We start from the raw sequence: 22,623 nt of genomic DNA, 5'->3' as shown, positions 1-22,623 counted from the left end.
TTTCAGTCCAAAGGGAGCTGCCGTGAAGCATCGCCAGGTTGGGGCTGCCTGCTGCAGAGATGGGCTCCCACCGGGCGGGGGGCTTCCACTCACTGGGTGGAGAGCTCCCGCTAGGGCCTGGAAAGGCGGGTCCTGAGACCAGGTTCAGAGAGAGCCGTGGGCCTGGTTCCCACAGAGTCGCTGGCCCTGCCATCAGGCCGCAAGGATGTCAATGTCACTTCCTCCCCAGCACTCTAGAAAAAACAAACTAGCTTAATCGTTTACACATGCAGCTCTGGGGAGCTGAGGGAGGGAGCACCAGGGCCCTCCTTGTGAAAGAAAATATATTCCAACATTGCTGTCACTATTTTAGCCCTAATTACAGGGCTTGCGTGGGCAACCCCCTGGGCAACCATCCAGGGATATAATTTTTCCATGAGGCTAAGGTACCCGAGGCCCCCGTCCCAGGCTGGGAGACTTTGGAATCCTCCTCCCTCCGCCTCCCCTTTGCCCATTTGGCCAAGCAGGCTTGGGACAGGGCATGGCGTGCCTCAGCTTCTGTTTCTGTTTGAAAGAAGGGCACTTGAGAGAAAGAGGGAGAGATGGAAGGAAAGGCAGTCTCTGGCTCTCCTTGCCAGACCCAAAACCTGAGAAATAAAGACCAGAGTTTTACCTTAGGTGAGGCACCTCTCCCGGCCTCAGTTTTCCCCCTCTGTAAAATGGGGGTGACGACAGAAGCCACCTCACAGGGTTGTTGGCACAGAGTTACCTTCCATCAACAAGCGCTTTGGGTGTTTTTGGTGGAAAAATACAGAGCGAGGGGTGGAGTTTGAGGAAGTCAACATACTCCCCGTCCTGCAGGAAAATTGGCTTTCCCTGCCCAGAGAGTCTGGCTCTCCGCTTTGCCCCTTCCAAGCACACACTCCGTGGGCACAGCTGCGGGGGGCGGTGCCTGCACCAAAGCAACACGGCACCCTCAGCTCCTGCGCTTTTGCTGCTGGCCCCTGGAGGGCGCTGTGGGGAGCTCTGTGTCTGTTCTCCCGGCAGACGCAAAGCTGGGAGAAGCAGGGCTCTCTCCCACATAGATCGCCAGAGCTGGCCCAGGCTCCTGACCCGAAAACAAAGTAACAAGCAAGCCCCAGATCACCAACCGGGGTCCCTGTATAAACATCAACACAAGCCTTTTGGAAAATGTACCAACAGCCTCAAAAACGCTTGCATACTTTCACCCAGTGATCCCTTCTCTATAAGCCCTACTTCAAAAAATAATCCAAAGTAAGGGGGAGGGGGTGGGGAGGGGCGGTAGCAATGTGTGCCAAGATGTTTGTCATGCATTTTCGTACATGCAATGTAAAAAATCTGGGAAGACCCAAACCAGAATGTAAATACTTTATAATGGCTCACAATCCACTTGTCTCCATGTTTTCTGTAATGAGATTAATAACCTCACAGGGAAACAAAACAAGCAGGCCAATGTGAACGTCCCAGCTATATAAGTAGCTCTTTGAAGTAGGAGAAAAAAAGTGCTTTCTTCCCTTTTATGTCCCTTTCATCGTGCCTCAGTTCAGAGATGGACTTGTCTTTTCAGTCACTGTTGATGAGTAGCCCCCATCTGAAGCTCTCCCCTCCATTCCTGTTAGCCCGCTGGGAGTCCTCCAGGTCTGGAAGCTTGTGATTATCAAGAATTCCCTTCTCCGCTGAAAGTGGAAGAGTGGGAAGAGTGTACTGAGAGCTTCTTAACATTTAGCTCACATCTTAGAAGAAGTGGGAATGGATTGAACTTGGGATATGAGGGGTCAGGAGTGGGCACCTTGAACTCAGAAGGTGCCCTTGAAAAAGGAGTGTGGATGGCATAATTCTAGGATGGCCCCATGATTCCCACCCCAGGCAGATACACTTTTTGTCATACCCTCCCCTTGCGTAGGGGTGAAATCTCTGACTTTATGTGATTAAGGTCCCTACTCAGTTGACTTTGATCAAAAAGGAGATTGCCCTGGGTGGGCCTGGCCTAATCAGGTAAGCCCTTTAAAAGAGAGTCCAGGTCGTCCCTGGAAGAAGAGATTCAGAGCAGAGAGGGAGGCTCCCTCTAGCCTTGAGCAACAAACAAGAAACCAATCCTGCTGACATCTGAAAGAGCTCAGAAGAGGACACTGCACTCCAGATGAGACCTCAGCTGGGGACCTTGACTGCAGCCTGTGAGACCCTGAGCAGATGACCCAGTTAAGCTGTGCCCAGGCTCCTGACCTATAGAAACTGTAAGATCATAAATGGCTGTTGCTTTCTTTTTTTTTTTTTCTTTTTGCTATGCCACACAGCTTGTGGGATCTTAGTTCCCCAACCAGGAGACCAGGGGTTGAACCTGTGCCCCCTCCAGTGGGAGCAGAATATAACCACTGGACCTCCAGGGAAGTCTCTGGGTGTTGTTTTCAGCTGCTGTGTTTGTGGCAACTCGTGACCCAGCATCAAAAGACCCAACATCAAAAGCTAACGCAGATGGAGACAGAGTTTGGAAGTCCACTGGAGCTTGGCTTCTCTCTACCCATGGCATACCCAAAGGACCCCAGACCCATGACACAGACCTGAAGCCTCTGCTCAAATTACCTGCCATCTTAGCACCTTCTGAGCCATTCTGCATAAACTGACAGATTAGCTGCCCTAAAAGACAGCCTTGATCATGTCCCTCTCCTGCCTAAAGCCTCCTGGGGACCCCCAGGACCGTCCCAACAAGGTTTCATTACCCAGATCAGGTTTTGAGGTCCTGGCATGAAGCCCTGCTCTCCATGTCCAGCCTTAAACCCCTCTTGTTCCTACTCCAGATTCTTCAGACAATCCCGACAACTCAGCCCCCCTCCTCCCACACTCCTCCTGCAGCAACATCCTGCCCACCCAGTCCTCCTGCTCCAGTGAAAATGTATTCTCTGGAGGGTAATTTTTTTTTTTTAAAGCAAGTTAAGGGACTTCCCTGGAGGCTCAGTGTTGGAGAATCCACCTGCCAATGCAGGAGACACAGGTTCGATCCCTGGTCAGGGAAGATCCCACGTGCTGCAGAGCAACTAAGTCCAAGTTTCACAACTACTGAGCCTGTGTTCTGGAGCCCGGGGAACCGCAACTGCTGAGCCGAGTGCCCTAGCCTCGGGGCTCCACAAGAGGAGCCACTGCAACGAGAGGCCCGTTCCCTGCAACTGGAGAGTGGCCCTCGCTCGCCACAACCAGAGAAAGGTCCCCCCAGCAATGAAGACCCAGCACAGCCAAAAATAAATACATTTTTTTAAAAAGCAAGTTAAATTCTAGATGTCAGGCCCATCCGCACATCTGGGGAGATGTGTGTAGTAAGAAACAGAATAATCCAATGTTTTAATTTTATATTCAGAAAATGGAAAGAACAGCCCTATTATTTTCATAATTCAAACTTTAAAAAAATGAAGTTACTCGACATCTTCTTGATGGGCACAGAGACCAAGAGGAGCAACCACTGTCTCTTGGGTGGCCACAGCAGGATCTCCGGGGAAGGGAGGTAATATATAAAGTATAAATATTATGTGTTTAATATGCATAAAAGTATATGCATATTACATACTTTACATACAGTTTGTATGTTTATTTAATAAGCATAGTTAAAAAATCTGGAAAGTCATAGCATGAACTGCTGTTTTCTCAGGGAGGTGGACTGTGGGTGGTCTCTATGCTCACTTGTGCATTTCCCTACTGGGGTACTAAAAACTGACAAAAACTCTTTAGAACCCTATTCAAATTGGAACCATCTTTTTGGAGAACAATATATACACGCCTTAAAAACAGGCATGCCTTTTGGCCCAGTAATTTTACTTCTAGTGACGTACCTGAAAACAATAGAGTGGCCCAGAGATTTATGTCCGAAGGTGCCCACGAAAGCGTTGCTTATGCTGATGCAGCTTAGATAATTAATTATCCAACAATAAGGGCAGATAAATAAATGATGAGGGCACCCGGGATGATGGAAGGCCAGGGAGCTGTTAAGGTTCATGGTATGGACCATCGAAAGCCCCAGAAGGAAGCGCAGATGTATTATTAAGGAAAATCTGAAACAATGACAAAAGGGTCAGGTTTTGAGCCCCTGAGCACAGATGTCATCACATCTGTGACACACGGATGGCATCTCTCCTATGCCAAACACCCTCAACCCACAGTTTTCTGTTGTGGAATTCCATCCAGGATAAAGGCAGTTCTGAATCCCCATGTCTATACTATGTGTGTACACACACACACACACACACACACACACACACACACACTCATTTTACACACCATCATTCATTAATAGACACGCCCTAGAAGCCAAGTGCTCTTACAAGAACTGGGGACACAGGAGCACAGGGAACGACACGGATCCAAATTTCTGCTCCCCCAGAGCGTGCATTCTAGAGGAGAGGTGGACAAGGAAGAAGGAAGATGCTGTGGGGGCTTGCCAGCCCCCTCTGAGGGGCAAGAAGCCATCAGAGGGCTTGGCACACACAAGCTTCTGGCCCCAGAAGCCAGTGGCCTCCGGGGACACGCACAGACGTCCTGGGAGCCCTTAATGCTATGGGGATTGGGCTCCACCTTCCAAGGGGGACCCCAGGTTCTGTTCCTGCCTCCAGGGCTGAAAACCAGCCCCTTTGTCCTCTCATCTTGGCCTGTTCCTCCAAGTCCCTCGCGTACCAGGGTACCACGTACCAAATACCACGTACTCTTGAAGGCCAGAGCCACGAAATCCATTAAATGAGGGAGCCCCAGCAGTTCCCCTAAGGAGCCTCCTAGAAGACTGGGGAGTCCAGTTGGGGCCCACCAGCCATCACCTGGCGTGGGCTTTCTCAGAATGGGTGTGTCCTGGGATGGGGGTGGGGGGTGTTTCTATTGCATTAAACCATATTGGCAACATTTTGAGGTGACGTCCTCAACTCACAGCCCAAGGGCCCTGTGATCCTGGGGTCTGTGTGACATCCCGGCCCTGCTCGGGGCCTTCACCTGACTCAGAGCCAAGGAGAGGATGCCCCCCCCAGACATCAAGCCCCAACCAGGGGCAGCCCTGTGTCTCCAGGCGCGGACTGTGCCCCAAAGTCCTTGCCTGCACCCTGGGCCGTAGTTCCAGAGCCCCCAGGCTCCGCACAGCCCCACCCTCCACACAGCTTCTGCTTTGCTCCACTAGCCCCCCCCACCCCCCTGCCCAGGGCCAGGAGGAAGGTGGGAGTCTCACGTGCAGGCGGAGTACGGGAGGGTGAGACGGAAGTCAGAGGAACTCAGGCCAGGGCCTGAGGGCAACTGGCGCTGGTGCCCAGGATGGCCTGGGGCTGAGCACTGGTCAGCAGACCCCCACCTGCCTCACCTGTCTCACCCACTGCTGCCCAGGAGACGGACACAGGCTTTCATGGGCCTGGGTGTGTGGGCACAGGGGCAGCTGCTGCCCGGAGGTCACCTGCAGCCCTTCCCCAGTCCTGCAGGGTTGGGTCTGTTCTAGAAAAATCACCTGGCTCCTGCCAGCTGCCTCTGGACAGCACCCTGGCGTGGCCCCTCCATGCCGCTGGGTCGCACGCCCCTCTCTCCTGGCTCCCTTCTCCCCCAGCTCCTGGAGGGGCAGTCGGGCACCATTTGTGCCAGCTGGGGATCAAGGACCACTGCCCAGCTATTGACCTCACTTCTCTGCCCTCTCTTTCCACACACCTTCTCCAAGACCCTCTTAGGACACAAACCCAGCCCCCCAAGCCCACGCCGGCCTGTCCCCAGCCTGGCCCGGAACCCCACAACAAGGCTCCAAAGCTTCAAAGGAGCCCCACTGCTGCTCACGCCTCTAACCTCCTTCCCCTCCTCATCCATAGCTCCCCCCACAAGCCCCATTATCCTCCCTTCCCTCCCACCCTCCCTCCCACGCCTCCCCTCCACTTCCCAGGCACTGACCTCAGGGGGCTGAGCTCCGCTGTCTTTGTATCTCAATCTCCTCAGTCTGATTGGACAACCCACCCCCCCAAAAAAAAACAGCCTGACTTACCCCCATCACAGGTGAGTTGCCACCTCCTCCAGGAAGCCCCTCCCCAGCAGGGATTAGAGGCCCTCCTGAGGCCCCCGCTGCCCAACCCCTACTAGGACGCTGAGCGCTTGGAGTTGTCACTGCCTGACGTCCCGTTGTCCCCCAGCCCCACTGTCACAGCTCAGCGACCGAGGGGCCAGGGTCGAGGGGCTGCAGCCGCTGCAGCTCTGAGAGGCAGCCCCCCCACCCATTTCCAGGGTCACGCGCTCCTCATGAGTGTCGGATGCCCTCCTCCCTCGGGTCTCATCTGGGCACTTTGCCTTCTCAGCCCCTTTCCCCAGAAGGGAAAATATTAAAATACAAGTGCACGCACTGGGTCCACGCCTCTGTTCTACCCCGGCTCAGGGACGCTGGACAAGTCGTGGTTCCTTCCAGAGCCTTTCCTCATCAAAAAACAGAAATATCTCCCTCCTGGGATGCGTTTAAGCTTCAAGTGGGGAAAAAAAGTTGTGAACACCACGCCCAGCCCCTGCTTAGCAGACAGCAGGCACTGCACATGGGACTGCACCTTCCTGTTTCCCAGATGTACAGTGGCAGCCCGTGAAGGGACGGTCCAGTGATTTAGATTCCATGTTTTCAATGCAGGGGACGCAGGTTTGATCCCAGGCGGGGACCTAAGATCCCACATGCTGTGGTACAACTAAGCCTATGCGCTTTCATGAAGACTCCACACAGCTGATAATAATAATAATATAAATATTTGGGGGCTTCCCTGATAGCTGAGTTGGTAAAGAATCCGCCTGCGATGCAGGAGACCCCGGTTAGATTCTTGGGTCTGGAAGATCCGCTGGAGAAGGGATAGGCTACCCACTCCAGTATTCTGGCCTGGAGAATTCCATGGACTGTATGGTCCATGGGGTCGCAAGAGTCGGACTCCACTGAGCGACTTTCACTTTTTCCCTTTTCCTGAACAGAGGCTCACCTCACCACCAGGGGGCAGTGTTACCCACTGGCAGCTCCCAGCGCGGCCGGAAGCGGGCCTCAGAATTCTTGGGAGGCCTGGGGTCCCGAGGGAGGCCCGCCTCCATCCTGCCGCCCTACTCAGCAAGCTCGTCAGTCCTCCGGGGCGGAAGTTCAGGGGCTGCAGGGTGGTGGGAGGGGGCGTCCCCAGATCGTAGAAGAAAGGAGCAGTGCTGGGAGTGGGGGTGGGGGTGGTTGTGGAAAGTGAGGCTGGAGGGCACAGTGGTTAGAGCCGGTTTGGGAGCCAGACCGAAGCTGGGTTCAGAGCTGATCCCACACTGTAGGGAGTCCACTCTGAGCTTTGGTTTTCTCCTCTGCCAAAATGCTGGCCTAGTGCCCCTCCTCCTTGCCCGTGGCAGGAGTTGGAGTGAGTGTCTCCCGGGAGTCGGCTTGCATTCTGTGTGGTGTAACGCCCTAGTCTGGGCGTGTTTGTGTGTTTGCCCCAGACACAAACCCACAAAAGTGTCCAGGGAGCCAGATCCTTGGCCAGCCTGGACAGCAGTGGATGGCCAGGAAGCAGCAGCCAAGGCGCTGAGCTGGTCAGACAGTTCATCAGCGACTGAACGCACACGGTCTTAGAGCGAGTCCAGGGACACGGCGGTGGTTTTCAAACCTCACAAATACGAAAGGAGCCAGAACATTTCTTCTAGCCGTTGGTCCTTCAAAGCCCATCATTCTTGACTGACAGCGCTTTGGAGCAACTAAAGCTTCAGGAAGAGAAGGCCAGCCTTCCTGGTGGGCCCTCCCGATCAGCACCTGTGCCAAGGATAGGAACGTCCAGCCAGGGAATGTGGCAGATCACAGGGAAGTGTCAGTGGGGCACGAAGGCACACAACCCTACCCCCAACCACTCAACTCCCATCCTAAGGGAAATTCACACCCTGCCTGTCCTGGGCCCTCCTGGAGAGAGAACTGGCAATGGTACCCAGACCCACCATTGCTGGGACTCCCAAGGGAGCTTTCAAAAAATGCAGATGCCCAGACTCCCCTCTCGACCAGCTGAACCAGAATCTCTGCGGTGGAGGTGAGAACTCCTCATTTATTACATCCCTGGATTCAGAAGGTCGTTAGGTTCCAAAACGTGAACTGAGTCTCTGTTCGCTTTTTCCAGCGTTGGGGAGGAGGAGGGAGGGAGGGAGGTTTTTACAGTGGAAGAATTTTCTATCAATCGTGACAGTCCATCTCTAAACAGTTCCAAATCAGCCGCTTCACCCAGGAATCCAGGGGACACACGGGCAAACACACACAGGCCCCCTGGGGCCAAGATCGCGTGCTCAGCCAGTTGCCAGGAAACCCGGCCCCGGGGCCTGTCACAATCTCAAAGGGGCCATCGGTCCCCCAGGTTCAGCCCCGGTGGCTCGTGGCCAGTGGTCTGGCGGCCGAGGTGGCGTCCATGGCTGGTCACAGATGGCGGGCTGCCTCCCAGACAATCTGCAGGGCCATGGAGGCGCAGGGGAGCTGGGCCAGGGTGTAGGCCAGGGAGCGGGTGGGCGCCCGCAGTTTCCCCAGGTAGGCCACGGTGTGTATCATGCGGCCCAGGAAGAAGACCAGGAAGTGCATCCGGGCGATGAAGGGGTTCGGTCCGAGGAAGGAGTAGACAAAGCCCAGGAACAGGAAGGGGTAGATGGTCTCCATGTCGTTCCGGTGGGCTCTGAGAAGAAAAAGGGGTGCAGTCAGCCAGGTGTCAGCTTCGAGAATGTCCTGGATGCTGGGACCCTCTGCCCCCAAAGGCCCTGCGCCCCTGGGGATCATCTCTGGCATACCAGACTGATGTCCACTGTGGCGGGGACAAGGAGGTACCCCAGAGGCAGACGGGGACTGTGACTCCAAGCTGGTGCCTGCGAGCCGCTCAGGAAGCGAAGCCCTGTTAATGGCCTGGGAGCCATGAAGGGCTGCTGCTTGGGTTCTCCTACCAAGCCCCAGGGCCCGCCAGGACCCAACACCATAAAAAAATGACCAACAAAGAAAGCACCTGACATGGTCTCCCCTGTCCTCCCCTCTGGCCTTGGACACCAGCAGGGAAAAGTGGGGCTCAGTGGGGTTGCGTGAGAGCTGGAGCGGGGCCTAGGTCTGCCTCCAGCCCCTGATCTTTTTTTTTTCTTTCCCAATTTTGGCTGTACCATGTGGCTTATGGGATCTCAGTTCCTTGACCAGGAATTGAACCCAGGACACAGTGGTGAACGTACTGAATCCTAACCACTAGACTACCAAGGAACTCCCCAGCCCATGCTGTGTACCTCCCCAAGGCAGGGCTTTTCTGAGGCCGCTTCCTTCTGAATGCAGGTTCCTCCCCAGTAGGACAGGCAAAGAGCACATGTCTGACATCCACGCCTGGCTCTGTCTTCTGCCCCTAAATCTAAGCAAACCCTTCCTCCTCTCAGGGATTCAGGAATAACAGTAACAACTTCCACTCACAGAGCCAGCCAATCGCTGGGCAGTAGTGACGCTGTTTCCTCTGTGCTACCCTGCTTCTTTCTTTCTTTAAAATGATCAAGTGTGTGTGTATGCGCGGTGATGGGAGTGAGCGTGGGGGTGGCTGTGTATAACCCGGCCATAAAAAAAATGACCAACAAAGAAAACTCATCCACTTCTGCTAAGAGTCGGTTTACATTTTCCATGACTCCTGCTAATGGGCAGCTTCCTCTGAGGAGGGAGGTCGAGTCCCATAAATTAGAGGCTGAGCAAGAGACTGAAGCCAGAGATGGCATGTTGGAGGCGCAAATAAACAGGAACACAGTGCCCGAGCCATGACCTCCCCTGAGGAAAGGCCACATGTGTGAGGCGTGGAGATGCTGCTGGAAGTGAAGCCCCTTCTCCAAGCCTTTCAGCTGGAAGGTTTCACCAAGGTTGCACCAGCAAGCCAGGCCCAGCCCAACTGCCCCTAAGTGGGGACCTGCTGTGGTCCTGCTCTTCCGTCCCACTCTTGCAAGGAGAGTCTCAGCCAAGGGCCATGGTATGTGGATGCTCGGAACTGGGCAGGGTAGGGAGGAGGAGCACTCCGCAGCCCAGGGCTACAGGGGTCTCTGCAGCATGACTAGGCTGGGTGTGGTCAGGGAAAGAGGCATTTCTGGTAAAGCCTGAAAGATGAGGGGCCATCTGTGCAGGAACGAACTCTCCAGGGAGAAGGATGGGCACGTGCAAAGGCCCTGAGGTGGGAATGGGCAGAGTGTGTTCAAGGCCTAGTAGCTGAGCATTCCACACGTGTCTGGAATGTGGTCACAAGAGGGAGTGAGGCAGGAGCAAGACAAGCCGGGGAGAAAGCCCTCAAGAAGGAAAGTAAGGGGTCTGGAATTCAATCTGGACGTACAAAAGCTCCCATAAACTCATCAGGGCCTGGATCTTTCTTAGGTCAAACTTGGGACACAGCAGTTGGAGTCTCTGTCCCCATATCCTGGACGAAACAAGAGTCTTCCTTCTTATCTCACAGAGCCCAACCTTGGAACCCAGGCCCAGGGAACACAAGTCTATAGCAGGGCCGGTCTCACCAGCTGGGGGAAATACTGCTGGATGCCCACGTGAAAGAAGCTGGCTGGGTCTTGGCTTCAGGGACAAAATGCGGGGCGGGGGGGAACTGAGGATGGGGGCCACTCCAGTTCCTTAATCAGTTGAACAAGTCCTTTGTGTTATCTGGGAAGAGGCAGCAACTGTGGCTCTAAAATCATCCCATGCTATGGAGAAAGAGCTGTGTAACAACAACCTCCCCACATACACCTCGGAGAACCTATTTCACGTGAAGTCTGTGTGTCTCAGAATGTGGTCTGCCTCCCACAGGTGACTCATGAGATGGCGCCAGCTGGTATTTTTGTCATCCTGGACGTTTCTGGGAAAGTTTCAGGAAAAGCATAGCTAGCATACGATACCCATTCATTCAGACACTTCTCCTTAAAAGAGGCATTTACACTTTAAGAGTGAGTCACTTCTCAGAAAGCCGTTGAGAGGATCCTTGGCCAAACCCCAAGCACAGGTGAGAAAAAGAAATCAGGGGACTCAGGGTGGGGAGGAGGCATAGGAAAGGAGGAGCAGCCCCACCTCTTGGCACCCACATTCGGGACTAGAGGACTCAGGGGGTCACCTTCAAGGGAGCAGAGGCGCCTGGGAGCTGATAAAGCTCCTCAGCTCTGACCTTCGACCCCTGGGGTCCCCAGTCTCCCATCCTCCTCCCTCTGGTACACTGAATACCACATCGGGACCCCGGCGAAGCCAGAAGTGGTAAGGATGGAGGAGACGTGAGTAAATCAGCTGGATGAGGCAAGGTAACTCACACCCTCCTCCCACCCCAGGATCTGAGCAGAGAGACATGGAGAGAGTCACGTACCAGACAGATGCTTGGGCAAAAACGTGTCATTCCAATACCACTTTTTTTAAGGTGAAGATCGCTCAAAGCAGTTTCCTGCTTTGGACTTGTGTGACCTCCTGCAGCATCAGGCCGGCCCCTTCCCCTCACCAGATATTGCAACACTAGCTGCACTTTACTGCATCAGGTGATGGGTGGGGAGAGGGCCCTGTCCCCCTCTCCGCCCCGCCCCGCCCCTCCTGGGCAGGGACGGCAGCTGGCAGCCAGCCAGCTCTCTCCTTTTATGTCAGGCCCACTCTCTATCCACACAGATGATTTCTTGGGAGTCAGGTTGATACAAGGTAAAAGCTGCTTAGTTTTAAAGGCAGATATAAAATAGAGTTAAACTGCATTCTTGCAAGGAGGGCAGAGCCCATATCTGACGGCCTGGGCTCAATGGCAGCTTAGCCGTCACGAGCGATGTGGCCGTGGCAGACCTCTTCTACAGCTACCAGTTCCGCCCTTGGAAGGTTACTGCGAAGTGGACTGAGTTGGTCCCTAGTAAGTGCTTAGAACCCTGCCTGGCACTGAGCTTGTTGCTGTTCAGTCACTCAGTCATGTTCAACTCTTTTGTGACCCCATGGACTGCAGCCCGCCAGGCTCCTCTGTCCATGGGATTTCCCAGGAGAGAATCCTGGAATGGATTGCCATTTCCTTCTTCAGGGGATCTTCCCGATCCAGGGATCCAACCTGTGTCTCCTGCATTGGCAGGGGAATTCTTTACCACTGAGCCACCAGGCAGGGCCCCTGGCAAGGAGTAGCTTTGCCCTGATTTAGCTGTCTCCCTCTTTGTCATCATCACCATCACCAGCCTTGTCCTGGACACAACTGCTAAAGCTAATTTCCCCTCTTGGTTTTGCCAGACTCCCAACCCCCCTCAGACGGACAGGCCAAATTAATAAAAAACGTTTTATGGCACGGGGGCGGGGGAGGAAGTGTGCGAGGCCTGCAGCCTGCAGCTTGTTGGGTGCTCATTAGACACTTGGCCTTGCCCGAGTCTCTCTGTCTCTGGGCCTCTGTCCACCATCCACAAATAATGTGCTGGGTGGTGTCTTAAGCAGCTTATAATGCAGAGATGTCGGGACCCAATCTCCTGACAAACCAGTTCACTCAGATGATGTCTATACACTCCAGATAATCAGAACTATCCCAAAGTTTGGGTCAGGTGCTTATTGTCTTCTTTCCTCGGGACCACTTAGAGAGCCCCCTGCCCTACCCACCCTCAGCAGTTGCATTCACACAAACTCAGAATTTGGTCAAAAGACACATTGCCAGACTTCAGTGAAAAGTGAAAGTCTTAGTCTTTCAGTCGTATCCAACTTTTTGTGGCTCCTTTGTTCATGGGATTCTCCAGGCATGAATACTGGAGTGGGTTGCCATGCCCTCCTCCAGGGGATCATCCCAACCCAGGGATCCAACCCAGGTCTCCCGAACTGCAGGCAGGTTCTTTACTGTCTGAGCCACCAGGGAAGCCCAAGAATACTGGAGTGGGAAGCCTATCCCTTCTCCAGGGGATCTTCCTGACCCAGGGATCGAACCCAGGTCTCCTGCATTTCAGGCAGATTCTCTACTATCTGAGCCACCAGGGATGCTCAAGAATACTGGAGTGGGTAGCCTATCCCTTCTCCAGGGGGATCTTCCCGACCCAGGAAACAAACTGGACTCTCCTGCATTGCAGGCGGATTCTTTACCAGCTCAGCTACCAGGAAAACCAGAGAAACTTAATAGGGAATCACTAAAAGGATGAGCCTGGGTTTCAAAACTTTCCTTGAAATCTGTTTTCCGACTTCCCCTAGAGTGGGGTTCACATCTGGGCTCTAGCCTACACTCCTCCACAAGGCAGATCTGTGCTCTAAGAACCAGGGCCTAGGTGTTTTCCTGTTTGTGTAGAAGGTGGGCCCGGCTGCACTAAAAGCTTTGGTCTAATATTTAACTCACGTTTGCTTCCAGGGCATCTCCCATCAGGTTCCAGCCAGTTCTCTGGTAGCAGATGGCAGGATGTGTGATTCTCTGTACCCTTGAGGTTTCATGATGTTTTGTGAAGTAAGGAGCCCCTGGGTCTGGCATACTAAGTCCCAGTAAATACCAGTCCATGGAAGGTCCCCAATAAACACTCACAGAATTATAGAAAACATTATTAGATAAGAGGTGCTCAGAAAGTGCTGAACTAAATTTCAGCCATTTGTGCATTCGTACAGTAGACAACAGGGGCTTCTCTGGTGGCTCAAGTGGTAAACAATCCGCCTGCAATGCAGGAGACACGAGTTTGTCCCCTGGGCCAGGAAGAAACCCTGGAGAAGGAAATGGCAACCCACTCCAGTATTCTTGCCTGGGAAATCCAATGGACAGAGTCAGACATGACTTAGTGACTAACCAACAATTGTAGATAATGGGTCCTTTTGTTCAGAAATAAAAATTAAATTGTGTGTGTGGTGGGGGGGGTGGGGGGGGAAGGCAGTTGGCGGTGTCTTGGCACCAGGCAGGTGTGTGGTCTCTCCCTGGCATGGTTACAGCCAGTAGAAATAAAGCACTCAGGAACCTGTGTAACTACTGTGCCACAAGTAAGCTTTGCTACGCAGAGCTCTCACACCCTGGGAGAAGACAAACACTCCTCTGGGTGGATGTTCTGAGCTGGCTCAGGGTATACACAGCCTTGGCAGCCTGCTGTCCCTGCTGCTAATCACTCCCTCCCCATAACCAGGTGGCGTGAGGGTCACGTATGGATTATCATGATGGGTCAGGCTTTTGTTCACCAAAGTACAACTAGTGCTTAGCACAGAACGTAACACTTAGGAAGTGAAGTGAAAGTCACTCAGTCGTGTCCAACTCTTTGTGACCCCACGGACTATACAGCCCATGGAATTCTCCAGGCCAGAATACTGGAGTGGGTAGCCTTTCGCTTCTCCAGAGGGTCTTCCCAACCCAGGGCTCGAACTCAGGTCTCCCGAATTGTGGGCAGATTCTTTACCAGCTGAGCTACCAGGGAGGCCCCTGACGTTTAGGAAGTGCTCATTAAATGTGGAATGAACAAACAGATGGACGGACAGATGGATGGAACTCATATGAAGGACTGTATCCTGTAGTTACATTGTTGTTGTTGCTAAGTTGTATCTAACTCTTTTGTGACCCAACTGGACTGTAGCCCCTCCAGAGTCCTCAGTCCATGGGATTTTCCAGGCAAGAACACTGGAGTGGGTTGCCATTTCCTTCTCCAGGGGATCTTCCCTGCCCAGGGACTGAACTCATGTCTCCTGCGTTGCAGGTGGATTCTTTACCACTGAGCCACCAGGGAAGCCCATAGTTACATTAGAAAGGGTGAAATAGCAATTCTATACTATGCATTTCTGTAACTTAAAAAAAAACGCAAGTACATGTGTCATTTTCAATGGCCAAGAAAAATGTAAGGAAAAACCCCACTTTCTTTCTTTCAGTAAGAGAATCTCTATTATTTTTACTGCTTTGTCCCACCCATGTCTGCCTGTGACTCATGCGAACGTGATAAGAACCATGTGCGGATTTGTCTCCGTCTCCCTCCTGTCTAAGCTGCCCATCCTTCCCATCCCCATTCCACTCCACTGACAATCCCCATCCCTGGGTAGGGCCTCCTCCTGGTTCTCCAGCCTGTTGGTGTAAAGCAGCAGAGGAAACTGCTAAAATACCCACTGAGACCAGCTATGTGAAATTAACATCTGATGGAATTTTACACAGCCCCTTTCTTTTCTTGGCCGCACCGTGAGGCTGGTGGGATCTCAGCTCCCTGACCAAGAATTGAACCCAGTCCACAGCAGTGAAACTACTAAGTCCTAATCACTAGATCACCAAGGAACTCCCTACACAGCTCTTTCTTAAGAATCACTTTTTGAGTAGTATTTACTGACATGGAAAGTGTTCATGAAGTAACGTTATCTGAAAAAACGCAGAACCCCAAATTAGGTGTACAATGCACACGTTATGCTATGAAAAATATTTAGACAGATGGCAAAGAGGAGATAGAAGAACATGTCAGCAGTGATTGGAATTGTGAGTGGTTTTCCCCCTTATCCTCTACACGTTTTCAATATTCCCAAACTGCAATGAATAGTTCTGATCTCTATAAGAAAAAACTGGTTTTGATTGACTGGGGAAAGCCAAGCCTACGAAAAGATGTTCAGCTTCCCTTGGAAATGCAAAGTAAAGGGGCTTCCCTGGTGGTCCTGTGGTTAGCCACAACTAGAGAAAGCCCACGCGCAGCAACAAAGACCCAGCGCAGCCAAAAAAGGAAGGAAGGAAGGAAGGAAGAAACGCACCGCAAAAGTGAAAAGGGACATACATTTTCACCCGTCACGTTGACAGGGATCTGGCCAAAGATGGATCCACTGAGTTGGCAGGAGCGTGGAGACACATCTCACACACCAGCGGCGGGAGTGGACGTAGGCACTATTAGACAGTATTTCTTACCATTTGACTGCGACCTGCAGGTTTGTTCACATGTACACACAAAGGCAAAGGAAAGAAGTTTTGATGCACTTGGTTCGTAACAGAGAAAGACTTAGCCTAAATGCCATCAGAGGGGAAGAGGCTGGATCAGCTATGGACCATCCATTCCGCAGAGAAACAGCATAAATACTGTGGCATCGATGTAATGAACAAGGCCCCTATATAGGCTGATATGAAACAATTTCTGTTGTCACATTTTTAAAAAAGCCCATGGTATAAATCAGCGGGTAAAGGGTGATCCTTTGGGGATACAGAGGAAAAAGCACAGCGTGTGTGTTGTAAATGCAGAAGTTTCTCCAAGAAGGTGCATAAGACACCGGTAACAGCACCAGTCCCTCGAGAGCAGATTCTTCAGGTCAGAGGTTACAGACGGACTGAATGAATTCCCACTGAATAACCTTTTCTAACTCTGTCATCCTGAACCATGAGGACGTACTACAATACTTTTCCTAACTTTTCTTTTCTTAACTAATACTTAACTAGAAATGAAATCAATGAATAAATGAACACTGTTTAAGAGGATTCAGAAGGCAGAAGATCTTGGCCCCTGGGTATCCTCCAAGTGCCCCATGTTCAGAAGAGGGTTTGAAAGGGCAGGCTGTGATCTGGCCAAGGGCCAAGGGTACTTGCCTGAGGCAGCGTTCCACATCTGGGTCGTTCCGGCAATACTGGAGGCCTCCGTGTCTCTGAGCGTCCTCGGGGTTGGCAAAAGCCTGGAATACATCAGCTGAGAATTACTGTTCATGAGATGGACGGCCCAGTGGACGAGGTCTGTGATGACGCAGTCACATACATGTCTGTTCAGCAGTGTCCATGAACTCCTACTGTGTGCTGAGCACTGCTGACTTCATCATGAACAGAGCTGCTATGAACTAAATGCTCGTGTCCCTGCAAATTTCCTGTGTTAAAACCTAACTCCCAGTGTGACGGTGTTGGGAGGTGGGGCCTTTGGGAGGTGATGAGGTCATGAGGGTGGAGCTCTCTTGAATGAGATCAACACTCATAAAAGACACTCCAGAGAGCTCCCTCACCTCTTTGCGGTGTGAGGATACAGCAAGAAGATCACCATCTATGAACCAGAAAGCGGGCCCTCGCCAGACACTGAACCTGCCAGTGTCCTGACCTTGGACTTCCCAGTCTCTAAAACTGTGAGAAATAAATTTCTGTTGTTGCTAGGCCACCCAGTCTCTGGTATTTTTTTTATATAGCAGGGTGAAAAGAGTAAGAAAAAGGCTCCCTTATCCCTGCTTTTGGGAAGCTCACTGTGTAATGAGGGATTTGCCAATGAACCAGAAAAGATCAGGTAGTCAGAGTAAGGAAAAAGAAGACAGGGTTGGCTTTGAGAATGTTCATGGGAGATCCGGCCAAGTCTGGGAATCAGAGAAGGCTTCTCTGAGGCAGTGACAGTAAAGCTGAGACTTGAAGGGTGCAGCACCATTAACCAGAAAATGGGAGGGTTATAGCAACAGCATGCAAGGCTTCAGGAACAGCATGTGCAAAGGCCCTGGGGTCGGAAGAAGAACATGTATGAAGGATAAAAAACCAGCATGGCTGGAGCAGTGACAAGCAAGGGACAGAGTTCTGAGATCAAGTTGTAGGGGTCCTAGGGGCATTTTAAGAATTTAGACTTTGAACTAAGAGCAGTGAGAGAGACTTGACAGGCCCCAGTGAGAAACCCAGCCCCACAGAAACTAACTGCAGGTATCTGAACTTCCCTGGGTCTCAGCTTCCTCATCTGTGAACTCCAGATCACACTGAGATTGTCTACCACACGAAGGTGGCTGCTCACCCCTGAAGACAGCATGAATACACGTTGGCCGGGCCAGGAGCCGTGTCAGTGCAGGCGTTGGAAGCAGAAACACTGCCTCCAGCAGGGGCCGGGGAGCAGGGTGGGCCGGCCTTGGGATGTACTCCCACCAGGAAACCTGTGTCCAGTCATGTTAATTCCAGTTGTTAATAAATAATGAAGACTAACAATAGTGGGGGCATTTGCTCAGTGCCAGGCACTGAACTCTCCTGGTACTACATGACGACCCTAAAGTTTACAAATGAGGAAATCAAGCTCTCACACTTGACCATGGTCCCCAGGCTAATGGGTGGAGGAGCCAGAGTATCCCCGAGTCACCTCCCCACGGGGTAGTTCCCCCAGCTCCTCCCTGGCTGCCTGAACGCAGGGAGCAGGAATGAGAGGGAAATTCACAGGGCTGGGAGAACCCAGGGACAGCCTGAGTGGAGGTTTCCTTCTGCCACGCCCTACTGACCCGACAGAAAGGCACCCCGATAGGTTTGACTCTTCCTTCCCTAACCTACGTGAAAAGGAAAGCTCTGGGCGCAGCATGACCCTGGGAGAATACCTTCCCCCCATGGCAGGGTGTGGGCTCCCGAGCTGGGCACCTGGATCCAAACCCTGCGGTCACAGGCAACATCATCTACCCGAGCCCAGGTTTCTGGTGTGGATCAGAAGTTGAATATGGCCCCCTCCTCCCCACCATGATGGGGATCAATGCTCACTCCAAGGACTCAGTCTGTGAGAAAGACTCCATGAGGCTTTCCCCGCGCGTGAGGTGGGTACTGGGCAGGGAGAGGTCAGGATGACCAGTGTGTCTCTCTCTGCTCCAGAAGTTTCTTCACCTGGGAAGCTGACCTGCCTTGTCTGTACCTCTTGAGACGGGCCCCCCACCGTCCATCTTCAGGACGATATCCGAGCCAGCCTCGACTTGCCTTTGAGCTGGGCAAAGGGCAGGGCCGGGGCCATCTCCTCTCTGAAATACCTGGTGGATAATCAGCTATCCCTCGTGGAGCTCAGGATGGCTGGCGAGCTTGCCCGGAAGGTTTCCGCCGGCTCTGGCTGGAACCAGCCCTCCCGCCCAGTGGCTCCTCGAGCCCCGCCTCACCCCACACCGGCTCAGATCTTGGCGTCAGTCTTTATTGTTGTTTTGGCTCCGGGACTCCAGTGGGGGAAATTCCTCTCGGAGAACTCCAGGGGAGCCTGGCCCGAGATCCGCCGTGTGAAGGCTGCGGTGGGTTTGGGAACGACCTCGCCGAGGGCCAGTCGGGAATTTCCACTGAAAGGTTTCTTGGGGCTCCTGTTGGGTCGGTTTCCACCCGACCCATATATCAGCTCTCCGGTGCGGGAAACCGCCGGGTCAGAGGGAGGCTGAGCGCCCCTGCAAGCTCACGGGACTCGGGAATCTGGCAGTGCTGAGAACTTACCTGGGACACGGCAAGCGGGTAAAACGCTCTTAAGACACCAGGCCAGTGCTCGCTTAGGCGGCGCCAATACTGAGACGGGAGCGCTACCGAGGTGAGCGCGGCCCCTGCGCAAGGAGAACGCGCAAATTCGGATGAAAGCAAAACCAACCTCGAGACAAGGACGTGCGGGCCACAGAGGAGCCATCCCACAGGGCTGGGAGGGGCAGGTCGTTCCCAGCCCGCTCCCGCACGCTCCGGGGGCCGGGATGACTTCTTGGCCAAGGGTCCCCGACTCCAGCCTTCCCGGCGGCTGCGGGAGACGTGAGCGCACGCACGCGGGACTGGGGGTCCCCGAGAGCCGCACCTACCTTCTTCCGCAGCCTCACTTGGCCGGTGATAACGGCCACCGCGTACATTTTGATGACCAGCAGCGCGCTGCAGAGCAGGAAGGCGGGGAGCACCTGGCCGTTCATTAGCTCCAGGACTGAGGCCGGCATCTCGGCGGCGGCGGCGGCGGCTGGGGGAAGAGACCGCGGGCGGAGAGCTCGGGCGCTTGTGTCTCCGGGAGCAGGGAGGGGCAGGGAGAGCGCAGGGAGGCTTGTCTGTACTCTGCACCCGCCCACTCCCAGCCAAATGCAGCAACTTCGGCTCTCGGGTTTTGGAAGAAGCAGAGTCACCGTGGGGGGTTTGTGGGTGGGGGTGTCTCTAGCCCCGCCCCACCCCTCCAGGGCAAATCCTTAAACCCTTTCTAGTCTGTTTCCTCGATCAAGGAACTGGAGGGTTGTATGGCCCTGCCTGCCTGCCAGGGGGTGCAACAAAGCCAGGAGCCTGCCCGACCTCCACGGGGTGGTAGATTCACTAACCCGGGCCTCCCTGACGGTCAGGGCAGGGAGTGGGCTTGAGATCCGAACTCTCTGCTCCCACGTTCAGCCTGGACACTTGAACCACAGCCGAAAGGACACTAATATGACTTTGTTGAATAGTGTGCCCCTCCCCACCTCTCCCCACTCCCAGGGATGTCCGATCTCCATCCTCAGAGCGCATGTGTATGTTAGGGAGCATGGCCAAGGGGCTTTGCAGGGACTAAGTCAAGGTCCTAAAATGGGGAGATTTTCCTGGATTCTCCGTGAATCCAGTTGAATCAGAAGAGTCCTCCTGAGCTTCCCTGCTGGCTCAGCGGTAAAGAATCCACCTGCCAATGCAAGAGACACAGGTCGGATCCCTCATCCAGGAAGATCCCACATGCTGTGGAGCAACTAAGCCCATGCCCCACAGCTACTGAGCCTGTGCTCCAGAGCCTGTGCTCCCCAACAAGGGAAGCCCAAAACTGCAACTGGAAAGGGGCCCCGCCTCAAGAAAAGCCTGCCCAACAATGAGGACTCAGCATGGCCAAAAGTGAAAATAAATCAATCAAAAGAAGTGTCCTCCTAAAAGGAGAGGCCATAGAATTAGGGGAGAAGGCTGTGAAGACAGACGCAGAGGTCAGAGAGGAGAGAAGATACTCCGCTGCTGGCCTCAAAGGTGAAAGGAAGATGAACCAGAGAACGCAGCCTCTAGGAGCTGGACAAGACTAGGAGGAGAATTCTCCCCAGGGGCTTCTAGAAGGAACCAGCCTTGTGGATACGTAACTGTAGCCTACCGAGATTGATTTTCGGCTTTTGGCCTCCAGACTGTGAGATAACACATGTGTGTTGTTTTATGCCACTAAATTTCAGGTAATTTATCACAGGATCCATAGGAAACTAGCGTACCGTTCTACTGTCTTTTAGTACCACTTTAGTTTTCCAGGAAATTCCCAGGCAAACGGTTTGACTGTTCATTACAGGAACTTCTCAAAAGATCCATCAGCTCTTCAGTGATGATCAACAGTTTGTGAGCCCTTTGAGTTTCTTGCTTCAAAATCCTCACCCAGCTGTGTCCTCCCCTCCCCATAGCCCCTTCCCCAGGTGTGCGGTGGGACCTTGGCAAAGGCAGTGATCTTGTTGCTTTGCTGGGGGGCTTCTCAATGACTCAGCAAGTGAAGAATCTGCCTGCAGGGCAGGAGACGCAGGAGACTTGGGTTTGATCCCTGGATTGGGAAGATCCCTGGAGAAGGAAATGGCAACACATTCCAGTATTCTTGCCTGAAAAATACCGTGGACAGAAGAGGCCAGCGGGCTCCATAGTCCATTGCATCACAAAGAGCTAGACATGACTAATCACTAGCAGGAGACCCTGGGGAAGTGGGGAAGATGGCAAAGTTAGTTTCTGGCGCCCATTCTGACCTTGGACCTGCCCAGAAGGACAGCAGTGTCAGTCTGGTTACCCTAAAACTGGGTTCCCCCTTGGTGGGTGTTGAGTCAAAAGACATACCAAGCCAAAGATCAGGAGCAGGAAGGATTTATTTCTTGCAGCAAGTAAGAAGAACCCTGGATATCTTTCCGCAATCAGTGTCTCCCCAACAGCATAACTGGGGATGTTTTAAGCTGAGGGTATATGCTTATTCATAGACTGGCTTGAGCAGAGGACAATTCATCAGAGAATCATGGCAAAGGTTGACAGTCCAAACTTTGAAAGCGAAAGTGAAATCGCTCAGTTGTGTCTGAGCAATCCCATGGACTGTAGCCTACCAGGCTCCTCCATCCATGGGATTTTCCAGGCAAGAATACTGGAGTGGGTTGCCATTTCCTTCTCCAGGAGATCTTCCCGACCCAGGTGTTGAACCTGGGTCTTGAGCATTGTAGGCAGACACTTTACCGTCTGAGCCACCAGGAAGGTCTAAGCTTTCTCATGATGTACTCTGCATATAAGTTAAATAAGCAGGGTGACAATATATAGCCTTGACATACTCCTTTTTCTATTTGGAACCAGTCTGTTGTTCCATGTCCAGTTCTAACTGTTGCTTCCTGACCTGCATACAGATTTCTCAAGAGGCAGGTCAGGTGGTCTGGTATTCCCATCTCTTGAAGAACTTTCCACAGTTTATTACGATCCACACAGTCAAAGGCTTTGGCATAGTCAATAAAGCAGAAATCGATGTTTTTCTGGAACTCTCTTGCTTTTTCGATGATCCAACGGATGTTGGCAATTTGATCTCTGGTTCCTCTGCTTTTTCTAAAACCAGCTTGAACATCTGAAAGTTCATGGTTCAGGTATTGCTGAAGCCTGGCTTGGAGCATTACTTTACTAGCGTGTGAGATGAGTGCAATTGTGCGGTAGTTTGAGCATTCTTTGGCATTGCCTTTCTTTGGGATTGGAATGAAAACTGACCTTTTCCAGTCCTGTGGCCACTGCTGAGTTTTCCAGATTTGTGGCATATTGAGTGCATCACTTTCACAGCATCATCTTTCAGAATTTGAAATAGCTCCACTGGAATTCCATCACCCCCACTAGCTTTGTTCGTAGTGATGCTTTTTAAGGCCCGCTTGACTTCACATTCCAGGTTGTCTGGCTCCAGGTGAGTGATCACACCATCGTGATTATCTGGGTCATTGATTAAAATTCCAAGGCTCAGAAAATGTTATTATCATTCCCCAGGTTTCGGTTGATCTGGGGGCCAAGCATACAAGGAGGCTTTAAATTCTGAAAAATGCCTAGGAATGTGCTTCAGGTGGAAACTTTACATGGGAGTTGTTACAACTCCTCCTGCCTGATAGCAGTTTGT

At 52.7% G+C, this 22,623-nt stretch overlaps 1 protein-coding gene across 1 annotated transcript; it reads right to left on the bottom strand.

The window, feature by feature from the left end:
- Nucleotides 1-7,998: 7,998 nt before the first annotated feature.
- PTGES (prostaglandin E synthase) lies at nt 7,999-19,654 on the bottom strand. The gene is made up of 3 exons (XM_069580024.1): nt 19,349-19,654; nt 16,419-16,501; nt 7,999-8,630 (listed from the first exon to the last, which is right to left on the bottom strand). The coding sequence occupies exons 1-3, from the start codon at nt 19,475-19,477 to the stop codon at nt 8,381-8,383; spliced, it is 462 nt and encodes a 153-aa protein (XP_069436125.1). The 5' UTR covers nt 19,478-19,654; the 3' UTR covers nt 7,999-8,380.
- Between the last annotated feature and the right edge of the window lie 2,969 nt (nt 19,655-22,623).

The sequence above is a fragment of the Ovis canadensis genome, chromosome 3 (genome assembly GCF_042477335.2).
Source record: "Ovis canadensis isolate MfBH-ARS-UI-01 breed Bighorn chromosome 3, ARS-UI_OviCan_v2, whole genome shotgun sequence".
In the NCBI taxonomy this organism is placed as follows: Eukaryota; Metazoa; Chordata; class Mammalia; order Artiodactyla; family Bovidae; genus Ovis; species Ovis canadensis.
The sequence above is the reverse complement of the archived record's forward strand: the minus strand, read 5'-3'. Positions and strand labels throughout refer to the sequence as shown.